This window comes from Eptatretus burgeri, chromosome 4 (assembly GCF_056783735.1).
Source record: "Eptatretus burgeri isolate ZD-2024b chromosome 4, Ebu_testis_v1, whole genome shotgun sequence".
NCBI lineage: Eukaryota > Metazoa > Chordata > Myxini > Myxiniformes > Myxinidae > Eptatretus > Eptatretus burgeri.
Genome location: NC_140964.1, coordinates 7,244,125 through 7,256,709, shown reverse-complemented (window position 1 = coordinate 7,256,709; position 12,585 = coordinate 7,244,125). Strand labels below are relative to the sequence as shown.

The 12,585-nt window shown below is 45.4% G+C and overlaps 1 protein-coding gene across 2 annotated transcripts in view; it reads left to right on the top strand.

The window, feature by feature from the left end:
• Window positions 1-12,585, top strand: part of RFC2 (replication factor C subunit 2) — a 37,933-nt gene that overhangs the window by 17,849 nt on the left and 7,499 nt on the right. For both annotated transcript variants that reach the window (XM_085876778.1, XM_085876777.1), the window contains exons 7-10: window positions 4,110-4,267; window positions 10,039-10,104; window positions 11,708-11,788; window positions 12,282-12,395. In XM_085876778.1, the coding sequence (XP_085732904.1) occupies window positions 4,110-4,267; window positions 10,039-10,104; window positions 11,708-11,788; window positions 12,282-12,395 (419 nt within the window). The remainder of the gene's footprint in view (window positions 1-4,109; window positions 4,268-10,038; window positions 10,105-11,707; window positions 11,789-12,281; window positions 12,396-12,585) is intronic.

The window sequence follows — 12,585 nt, the reverse complement described above, 5'->3', positions numbered from 1 at the left end:
TCTCACGATACGCCGGCCAATGAGAGTGGAGGCCGCCTCAGAAGGCGATGTTCTCACGACATTCCGGCCAATGAGAGTGGAGGCCGCCTCAGAAGGCGATGTTCTCACGATACGCCGGCCAATGAGAGTGGAGGCCGCCGCAGAAGGCGATGTTCTCACGACACGCCGGCCAATGAGAGGGGAGGTCGCCTCAGAAGGCGATGTTCTCACGACATGCCGGCCAATGAGAGGGGAGGCCGCCTCAGAGGGCGATTGTCTGACCCTGGGGAAGAAGAAGATATAAAAGAACGCCAGGTTGGTTGGTTGGTCGTCTTGGTGGGTCATCTTGGTTGTCACCTGGTTGACGTCTTGGGGTCGGTGTCGTCTTGGCTGTCACCTGGTTGTCGTCTTGGGGTCGTGGTCGTCATGGTGGTCATCATCATTGTGTTGCGGGTTCGAGTCCCGCCGAGCTGGTTCATCATCGTCTCTGATCCTTGGCCTTGGTCGGTTGTTGCGTGGCCGGTTGGAGAGTGCGGTGCCCGGTGCTTGGAACGGCGTTGTGTTGCGGGTTCTAGTCCCATCGAGCCGGATCGTCGAAGACCACACTAGGTGGACAGGTCCAAGCACAGGCTCTGGTCTAGCTCACCTGTCCTCGAACTGGAGGCGTTCAATAAAGACCATTGGGGTCCATTTCTGTGTGTGTGTCTGTGTGTGGGCTCGTCTTTAAGTAGCAACTGTTAAGTGCCTTGTACATACTTGCATCTCATTAGTCGTGATAACTCTGCTTCTTGCGTGCTCCCCCCTTTCCCCCATTATAAATAAATACATTCATTAAATGTATCAGTTCGTTGCTGTGTTTCTTCCATTGGCTTAACATTGCGCGTGTTGGTGAATTATAAAGGCTGCTGCCGCGGTAAAGGTACATTTGGACCGATGGAACTTTGGCAACCGTCCGCTCGGGTCGGGCACGCTAACGGCTCGACTCGTACGAGGGCTGTCGAGGGTGTGAATACTCGGTAACTCGCCACGTGGAGCTCTCGGTATTTTGAAGATTGGCAAATAACCCTGTACCACGTGATGTAATTATTGATGATTCACGGTTCGGTAAGGGACCCGTACCTGGCGGAGTTTTCCGAAAGGTACGATCTAGATTCCGGGTGGTCGGTAGAGTCGACCCTACCGCCCCACTTTGCGGTCTGCAACAAAAATAACTATTACCAATACTAATGTGTGTATTAAAGCAGAGAAAATAACTATTACTAATAATAATGTATTGATTTCAGCAGAGAAAATAACAATTACTCATCATGATGTATTTATTAAAGCAGAAGTAATAACTATTACTAATAATGATGTATTTATTAAAGCAGAGAAAATAACTATTACCAATGATAATGTATTTATTTAAGCAGAGGAAATAACTATTACTCATCATGATGTATTTATTAAAGCAGAGGTAATAACTATTGCAAATAATGATGTATTTATTAAAGCAGAGAAAATAACTATTACTAATAATAATGTATTTATTAAAGCAGGGATAATAACTATTACCAATAATAATGTATTTATTTAAGCAGAGGAAATAACTATTACTAATAATCATGTATTTATTAAAGCAGAGGTAATAACTATTACTAATAATGTATTGATTAAAGCAGAGATAATAACCATTACTAAAAATAATGTATTTATTTAAGCAGAGGAAATAACTATTACTAATAATCATGTATTTATTTAAGCAGAGAAAATAACTATAACTTATAATGATGTATTTATTAAAGCAGAGGTAATAAGTATTACTAATAATGATGTATTTATTAAAGCAGGGATTATAACTATTCCCAATAATAATGTATTTATCAATGGAGAGATAATAACTTTTCCTAATAATGATGTATTTGTGAAAGCAGAGGTAATAACTATGACCAATAATAATGTATTTATTTAAGCAGAGAAAATAACGATTACTAATAAAGATGTATTTATAAAAGCAGAGGTAATAACTATGACTAATAATACTGTATTTATAAAAGCAGAGGCAATAACTATTTCCAAAAATAATGTATTTATTAAAGCAGAGATAAACTAGAATCACACTCGATGGAGCACTCACTTTTACCAGGCTGAATAGTTTACATTTTGTATCACTGATTGGTCGGATATGATTGCGGACCTTAACCAAAATTGAATCGGTTTGTTCTTCTTGTCACCTAACCAACTCATCCACCTGGTTTTGTCATAACTTGTCCACAACTTTTTGAGATACTGTTTTGTATATTTGTTTTGCCCAATCTCTCAATGGTGAAGAATCCATTAAAATTATAGTATCCAGATCCGGATCTTCACCAAAATTTAATCAGTTTGTCCTTGTCACAAACTCAGCCTGCTCACTAAATTTCATCCAAATCCATCCACAACTCTGAGATATCGTGCACCCAAACAAACAGACAGGTGAAGACAATACCTCCGTCCATCGCAGATGGTGGAGGTAATAATGTCTTGATAAAGCAGAGATAAAGTTTAGTTTTTAATTTTAAAAAAAGAAGAAGTTTTGATTGCATCAGTCTCAGAGTGGAACTTGCACATGAATCATATGTGGGGCAAAGACATTGGCACACATCAATGTACCTTATGTGAATTATAAGGACGTTGGTAAACGATGGATAAATACAGATGGTATATGAACCCAGGTGCCGAGCATTATGAGCCATCGATTCAGATGAGAACCCTAAACGGGCCTGTGTTGGTCAAATGATATGAATCAATAGAATTTTGTGATCGTTATCCCACGTGTGTTGCGCAAAGCGGCGTTAAGCAAGTTGGTCATTATATTTGTCTGTCTAGCAGACGTTTATCTATGATCGAGGATCTACTTGCTTTCAATTGAATTTTATATTTTGAACACTGTATAGCATAAATCAGAACACGAACCTGCAGTTTAGCAGTACCTTGCTCTGAATTTGGCAAATTGTACAGAATCCCATTCCAAGCGCACATGTGCACACCGCGGTAAAGCAATCGATTCTGTCTGTCCAGCAAAATTTAATATCATTCCAAACATGAAACGTACTGTTTTTTTATGGACGTCACAAAGGACACAATTAATTTAACATGTTAAATATGGTGGTGTAAACTGTAAAAGATGGTGCATAAATGGTGGTAAACTTCTGAAGAAATGCTTTTTGTTGTTCTGCAGCTTTTAAAACTTTAAAAGAAACTTCGATTGAATTATATATTTGAACACGAGAACACAAATCGCCTTGTTCACACTTCCAAAAACCTTCAGTTTAGCAGTACTTGACCAACAAAATTTGCCATACGCTCTGAGGGCGGAGTTGGCAGAAGGTTCAGATGTGGAGTGTTTCGTTTGACCCATCAGTTTCGCATGGTTGTCATCACACCCGTCATTCAAAGTTCAAGAAAAATGCAAAGCAAGAGTCAAAGACCCCTGCCATGTCCTTTTTCTCAAGACTGCAGGGGGTAAGGTGTACTCTGAACTGTCGTTTATAATGTGTGGAATTTCATTCATTGTAAGGTTGTAATATCTCTACAATGGGTAAAATCCCCACTCTCCTCCCCCCCCCCCCAAAATGAACATATGGTTTTGCATATTGTTGTATTTATTGTCTACTTTGGGGGAGGGAGGGTGGGGTGAGGATTCTAATTGAGGAGTTTCTGGCACTCGGATGGATGGTATTATTGGCAGTTTATACGTCCCGTGCTCTGTTCTTTCTCTACCAGGGCGCAGGCAGTCTATTCCGCCGAGGAAATTCTCCTTGGGTTCAAGAAGCAGTCCCTTAAAACTATTTTAGCTGATTTCCTGAGTAGTCCATTTGCATAGTCAGTTGTGGATAAATAATACAAAATATTAGATTCTACAAAAATAACTCGTTAGTTATTTGTACCTTGTGTCATGGCCATGACTGTTGGGCCTTAAAGTCCTGCAGCTGCAAAATTAATTTATTGGGAAGCTCGTTCGTGTGAATCCACCCTGAACCCATAGCGGCAGATTAATATGAGAGACGCTTTGATTGAGGAGGTACAACAGAATACTGCGTGTTTCATGCTGGAGTGCATGCTTGCGTGGGTGTTTTATCGTCGCTAACGGACCCTTCATATGCGTGCAGAAGCTATCCAGTCTCGCTGTGCCGTGCTTCGCTATGGACGTCTCACCGACAACCAGGTGCTGTGCCGGCTCACGACCGTGGCCGAGAAGGAATCTGTTCCCACGACGGACGATGGGCTCGAAGCGATAATCTTTACGGCTCAAGGAGACATGAGGCAGGTGCGTCCTCCGTGTTTTTGATCCCTCCTCTCCACTTTGTGATATTTGAGCAGCCTGTGATTTTTATTTTAACATTTATTATTCCTTGTGTTTTGTCTCGGACTGGAATGGTGGTCTTTACAATCCAACCTGCATTTAACAACTTAAAATGGTGAGTTTGAGGGGGAGGGTGGGAGTAAACACGAGACAACAAGAACGGCACTCGGTCGAGCGCATACCTCCACCAGGTGGAACAGTTTACGTTTTCTATTCACCTGATAGGCCGGACCTGTATTCGGACCTGAACCAAAATCTCATCCGCTTGTTCTTGTCATCTAACTAACTCATCCACCAAGTTTTGTCATAATCCATTCACAACTTTTTTGAAATATTGTTTTTCACTCCATCTCTCAATGATGAAGAATTACTGATGAAATTAAATAATTTTCTCGTATCCGGATTCGGATCTTCACTAAAATATAATCGATTGGTCTTTGTCACACACCCAACCTGTCTACAAAGTTTTTTTTTTTTTATTTTTTTTTTTTTTTTTATTTTTATTTTTTGTCCGAATCTGTCCACAACTTTTTGAGATATCCTGCCCACAGACAGACAAAGAAACAGACAGGGGTGAAACCATAACCTCTGTCCATCTTCGTTGGTGGGGGTAATAATAAGAGGGTGAGGCCACAATGTTCCTGTTCAAAGCTTTTCAGTGCCTATAGAAAGTGTCTACCCCGTTTCAAAATTTTCACCTTTTGTTGCCTTGTAGGCTGGAATAAAATTTAATTACAGCAGACTTTTTTCCAACTTTATTTACACATCGTAACCCACAACTTCCAAGTGAAAAACAAATTCTACAAATTTCAGAAAATTAATTAAAAATACAAAACTGGTGTTCGTATATTTTCGCTGGTCGCGGCACATTGCCACAGTCCACAGCACACCTTCGCGTGGGAAAACACAGAAGTTAAAGCCTTGGCACCCGGCCAGGCTGGCTGGGAAATTCTCGAAGCATGGCTTTCGGGCACACGGTCGATTAACAGTCACGTCGACCTGCATGCTGCTTATTGAGGATTCCGCAATCGCCCACACCCCCACCTGTGGGTGTGAAGGTCAAGCCCCATACACAAACCCGGGGCAGACATTAAACTCATGACACTGAACCGGGGGCCCAAACATCCGAACCGGAAGCAAATCCATCCTCCAATCCCACTCTATTAAATCTATGCCAAATCGCATGCCATTAGTCCCCTTCACAGGCCAATCATGATGCGTAGCCATTCCCGTCGGACGTAATAAGTACAGCTCATGACTCTGCAGCTGCACATCTGATGTCTTATTCCCTCTGAGGACGGAAGATAGTGGTCTTCTGAAACATCAGGATTTTAACAAAGGATTTAATTATTCTTTAGGCTCAGTGGGCTTTTACTCTCCTTGCAACTCTGAGCTGCCTATTTTTAGTTTTTTATATATATATATATATATATATATATATATATATATATATATATATATATATATATATAATATATGTGTGTGTGTGTGTGTGTGTGTGTGTGTGTGTGTATATATATATATTGTTGAGGTTTCCCTTCGGCGCGTTGCCACGAGCACGACCCTCGATGAAGCAGTGGGGACGTCTTGGCTCGATCGCCCGGAATTACAGATCGCCGGCCCGGATAAGTCCGGATCGACGGGTCCTGGTTATTTTGGACCGAAATACGCCAATGGGGAGATCACGTGGGGTTGGGTTAATTGCCAACTTCAGCTTACCTAAGTACCCACGTGATCCAGCTACCGGGGTACTTCACCCTCGGCGGAACTCGTACGGAAGCGAGCCGCTTAAGCGGGCCCGTTCCGTGTGTGTAGCCGAGCGGTGGTATCACCGAATTCTGCCGGCCCGATTATCTTGTGACCCTGGCAATGGCCATCTAATCCCTCACATGCACGACATATTCAGCCAATGAAGGAAATGACACGACGAGCTGAGTACATTTAACAATCGGGGTTTTTATTCACAATAATGGGGGGGGGGGGTTAGGGAAGCACGCAAGAGCAGATTTAAACCGAATATCAGGAATGCAAGTATGTACAGGCAAAGGCACTAAAAACAATTCACTACTTACTAGACGGGCGCCACAAACAGGCACGCGCGCCCAGACAGAAATGGTGGCTATTGCCTTTACTATGACTTTCAGCTCGGAGGGACAGGCGAGCTGAAAGCCAGGGTCTATCTTGGACCTGTCCTCGACGACGACCACGATGGCGATCACCAAGACGAGAAGGCTCCAGACCTCCGCGACGACGAAAACGACGATCAACCAGACGACCAGCAAATGCCATGTACCGAGTTCTGATGTACCTCAGCGCGCGCGCGCAGACCGTGCTCCTCGACGTGCCAATCCCAGTACAGAACGAACGAACTCCTCGACGCGCCGATCGCAGTACTGAACAAACCAACTCTTCCAGCGCACAGACCACACTATTGTTCAATGAGCAGAACGCGCCGATCCCCGAACAGAACGCCTGCGCGCGCAGACCGCGCCAGACCAGAACGCCAGGGGAATGACATCGTGCCTGGACCGCGCTATTTTTATCTCCCCCGCTTCGAAGGGGCGTGGGGGGGGGGGGTGCCTCCTCGCAACTCCGCCCTCTCCCGTCGTGGGCCCGGATTGGCTGAGTCGCGATCACCCCACCTGCTGCACGCCGATTGGTCGAGGGCCACCGCGTGGCTCCTCCCCGAACCCTGCCTTCTCCACACCTTCTGCGAATGCGCCCTCGTCATTCCTCACATTCGCCAAAACGGGCGGCAAACCCCCCAATTGGCCAGGTGGCATGGTGACTGGAGTGAAGCGAGGGGGATGCGGTGCGGTCGGCGGTGGAGTCGATGATGTAGTTGGTGGTGTAAAAAATAACGAAAAGAAAACCTGACGATTAAAACAACTTCACAGCGCAGGAAAATTTAATTACCCATTAGACTAGGGTCGGGACCCTAAGTGGCAACATGTACTTACCAAAATAACTGAGCTAAAGGACCTGAATGTTGAGTGCGATTTGCTTTCCAAATTCGCAACAATATATATATATATATATATATATATATATATATATATATATATATATATATATATATATATATATATATATATATATATATATATATATATTGTTGCGGTCTTCGCGCCCGCCGGCGTGCGACGGCCACGTAACTCGAATCGCGGCACGTCGCCCACCGGACGGACAATCCAGTCGTGACCCTCTCGGACTAACGCCGGGAACCAGTCACGGGTGGACCTTTCGGTCTCACCGCGATCGAGCCAATCAGCCCCCACGTGGGATAGGGTTGCTCGCCAAATTCGAACTACCTAAGTACCCACGCGGAGGGTAGACCGGGCGATCGCACCTCGCCGCAGGTCGACTTTGGACACGGGCCACTTAAGCGACCCGTTCCGTACTATCAGAATAACCGAGCGGTGTTATCGTCGACCTCGACGGTTCGATTAATTATCGGGCGTATTCAGCCCACTACCAACCCTTTACGTGAAGCAAGATGGGGATTCAATGGAGGAAAAAGACGAAGCGAAGCGGGAAACAGTTCAACAATAAAGCACATTTATTCGCGGCACACGGGAAGCACACAAATACAATTCCACCAAATGCACACAAAAAAAGAAAACACAATTCCATTTACACAAAACATAAAAGTGAAAACACAGTGCAGAGCTAATACCGACTACCGAGCACACGGCAACACTTATACAATTCTACTTCACAGACGGCGCCGACAACACATACCCAAAACCGAGGAAAAGAAATACCCTCAAGAATGAGGCAGGCCTGAGGCCGAGACCGGGTCGGGCCTACCCGTCTGGTGATGAGACGCGGAGCGGCGATGGCCCCGCAACCCGCGGGCCTCGTGGACAGTGCCTGGCAGGGGGTGGGAACGGGGCCCCCTTGGTCGCACTATCTCAGCGCGGGGGGAAACAGGAGGGGGTTGCTGATGCTCGGGGTATAGAGGATCTTTATTATCCCTGGTGTGCGTCTCCACCTCGGCCAGGTCGCGCTGCCGGCCTCCCTCGGGCGTGCAGCTCCTGGCACCGACGCGAGCACCCCCTCGTCCGACTCTCTTCAGCTTCTCCAGCCACTGCAGGCTTCGGGCTCCAGTCTTCCACACTCGTCCCCTCCGTTCCGACTCCTTCTCGTTCTCGACTCCCTCTCGTTCTCGTTTGCGACTCTCGTGACTGACGAACACCGTCCTTTTATCCCCCCCGTAACTTCGCCTTTGACCCCCTCCCTTTGACCTTTTACCTCGCTCCCCATTGGCCCGAGAAAAAGTGGGCGTGAAGGCTTTTTGATCCACAAATTTGCATATATCGATCGTTCTGGAGGCGGGGCCAAATCGCCCCTCGCTCACCGATTGGACGGCAAAAAGTGGGCGTGTGTCGTTTTTGATCCGTTTTTGAAGCACAAAATCCGTGATTTTGTACACGCTGTTCGACGCGCGTTCTGCATGAGTCCAACACCGGTACCCACAGCGGGGCAAGAACGGTGGCGATGCTACGGTTGCGAGGTGTGACGTGAAGGTCGTGGCGGTTGTGGTGAAGCGGTGGTTGTGGTCGGTGGTTGATGTTGTGGTTGTGATCATGGCGGTTGGTCCAAAATAAAGATAGTAAAAGAAAAACGGCTATCCTGAAGAGTCGCAGCTCGCATAAATGACATGTATTCCCACTAGACAACGGGTTTGGGCCTAACTACACATGCACTTACCGAGATACCTCACCTAAGGGACCTGAATGGTGGTTTGCGAATCTGGTAACCACAACAATATATATATATATATATATATATATATATATATATATATATATATATATATATTTCTTCTTCTTCTTATTCTTCTTCTTCTTTCGGCTGTTCCCGTTCGGGGTCGCCACAGCGGATCATCCGTATGATCCGCATTGTGATTTGGCACGTCTTACGCCGGACGCCCTTCCTGACGCAACCCTGGTCGCCTCTTACGACACAGGGATAATATATATATATATATATATATATATATATATATATATATATATATATATATATATATATATATATATATATATATATATATACAGTACATATGAATGACATCTATTGCACACCCACTCATTGTGGTGGTGTGTGTAACAGCTGTGGAAATCAACATCACACCACAAAGTTATTGAAAACATTCTACCAATCCTGTTTGATTATTTTGTGCCATGGTCTCGACGTGCATCGATCTCTCCATCTTCCTGGTTCGATGTTTCTTGTTTTTTGAGTTAACGTAAATGAGTCTGCACATCGTAACCATGATTGTACGCCTTGCATCTCAAACGATGACATCAGAAATGCACTTGGTTTATTATATCGGAGTTTAAACGGTTTGGCAGTAAGGAGGCCGACGTCATGCCCAGAGCACATTTAATGTGCTGACGCTTGCAGTTCGCAAAATGCTGCTTTTCCATGTGACCATCATGTGACGGAGCGGCGCTGCAACGCATGCTCCGTACGCCGAGAGTTGCACGGCCTCGCCGAGTGCTTAAACGGTCTCTACCGAGATGGAAGCTGATAGTTTCCAGTTTCCATTGCAAAATGTTGTTCTTGTTCTTTTTGTGTGGGGACGAAGTGCTGTAAGCGACGAGCGTGCCTCGTTTGATTTGTTCTCGATACGCCACACGCTCATTTTGGATGAGGTACCAGGAATGGGCCACAGACATCGTCGTCCTGACTATCCTTCACGTGTTTTCTGACTTTGTCCTTTCTAGGCACTCAACAACTTGCAGTCCACATACTCTGGATTCGGCTTTGTGAGCAGTGACAATGTATTCAAGGTAAAAGGACATCGATTGGACTCGTTTTTTATGTTTCATGCAGCGACTCGGGCAGATTGTTTTCACATGTGATTGAATACCATGGTTATTTTGACTGTACTTCGTATTGCTGCTGATTTGTTTTTCCACCTCGATGTATTTGAGTGTGACGTGTTCAGTTATAAGATATCAGTGTTTATCTCGAACCAGTCAGGAACGTAATGGCAGAAACTCGAACAACAACACTCATTCAGACCAAACCATTCCACAACCACTCTCCTCACAAACTGCAGGGACTGCAAGCAGCCATCTCTCTTCAGGACTGGTCTCCCATATCTACTGCCCCTGAAACACCAATCAAAAATACAAGACATAACTTTTAACACATCTACATCATCCTCGGATTACATCACAAACATAAAAAAAACGTGCACACCCAGGCTGAACACACTTGGAGCACTCACCTGTACTGACTTCGGACACCACAAAAAAACAACATCACGAGTATACTTCCTCATTCTTCCCTGCTGCCTGAATTTGTCAGGGCAGCGCAGTCATGGTCAGAGTGCCGATTGGTCCTCATGGACTGGCGATTTCCCTCTTGTCTCTCTCTTTCTAACTCAGTCGTAGCTGTGACTTTGTGAAGGCGGGGTACACTATCCTTGATGTGGGGAATCTTTGAGTCGCTCCTGGGAGATCGATCGGCCGTCTCCGTGCCGCGGGCTTGTTCGAGAGAACTGTCTGGGGCGACACAGCAACAGCAACAGCAATACACTGCAGACCACACTAAACAAAGGCCTTCACATCATTACAGGTTGCACATTAACAACACCCATCGAGCACCGACACAGAGGCAAAAATGTTAAAAAGTAAAGACCACTTGGACATAAGAGGTGTGCAGCTGCAAGTGCCAATACTAATCACCTGTGCCAGTGCTTGTTCTCCCACCACAGACCCCTTGACTCATTACGACTACACCACAAACGCACCACACCGACATCGTTCAAAACATCCCCACATTGATCAACGATAACAACAAAAAACACATGCATACTTGCATCAGCATATCTGCAATCAATAACCTGGGACAAAATAGTATCCTGGGCACTAACCCCCCCCCACCCCCACCCATTAACGACACAGATAACTTACTCCTGGGGTCTGCTCATGCTTTCGTGTTTACCCTTCACGCCTTGGCTATGGACACCACCTACAGCTTTGACAGTGAAAACAGAGTCGACGATACCACTGATGACACCTGCAACCTCTGCCAGGCCGCCCCACACACAATAAAACACATTATGGAACACTGCATGGTTCTGGCTCCACGAAGGCAAGAGCACAACATCTTCGACGTGAGGGGTCTCTAGGTCTCTCCCGGGAGATCGATCGGCTATCTCCGTGCCGTGGGCCTGTTCGAGCAGAACTGACAGGGGTTAATCAACAATAGCAACGACACACATTTTGTTGTAATGGCGAGCACGTGCTTGTGTGCGTGTCTGACGGTATTTATTTTGATTCTATGGTTTGTCTGTATTTTGTTTTTTTTGTCCTACGTTATTTTGACTTTTCACTGCTCTCTTTCTTCCTTCGAACGCAAACTTCTCAAACTTGTGCTTCGCAGGTGTGTGATGAACCTCACCCACTGCTCGTCAAAGAGATGCTTCAGCATTGTGTCGATGCCAACATTGACGAAGCGTACAAGGTAATGGTGCTGTGTCCACGTGCCGCACGTATGTCCATAGATGTGGGGGGATTAAGTGTATCATTTTATGATGTTGTTTTCATTGTTTGTTTTAAAGAATTGCCCTATTTTTGTTTCGCATGGGGAGGGGAAGCTGCATTGGGTGTAGGAGTGGAGGTGGTAGTGGGGAATGGTGTGGAACACTGCAGGTGGTGCTTTGGGTGCAACACAGTGAAGGGCATGCAGTGTATTTCCCAGTGACTCTAAAGGCCCACTCGGTTAGCAGCATGTTGTTACTGTCTTTAAGACGTGGAGGTTTCCTCTCAGTTGGCAGAAACAGCTGTGTCGGCAAACATGTAAACAGTACTGTAATTTCATGTTCACATGTTCGAAGGTTAAGATGAGATACAAATGTGAACCTCACGGGTCATTGTGTGTTCTGTTATGTTCCTGTACGTTAGTTCGTCGGTCTTCCCACGTGACCAAAAGAAGTACAGTGTTTGTTTTTGGACAGATCATGGCACACTTATGGAAGCTCGGGTATTCGCCGGAGGACATCATTGGGAACGTGTTCAGGGTGTGCAAGACATTCCACATGGCGGAGTACTTAAAGCTCGAATTCATCAAGGTTCGTGTGATGCACGCGCAATTGCTGTGTGTGTAACAAAAGTGGACTCGAAAGTGTTAATAATTATCTGATTAGTTATTCATTATTTTGTAATTTTCAATTTTGTGTGTGGAACCGTGCGGATGTACGTGTACTCCATTTTGTCTGCAACTATATCGTTTGTTTTTGCCGATTTTACACCAATATGTGC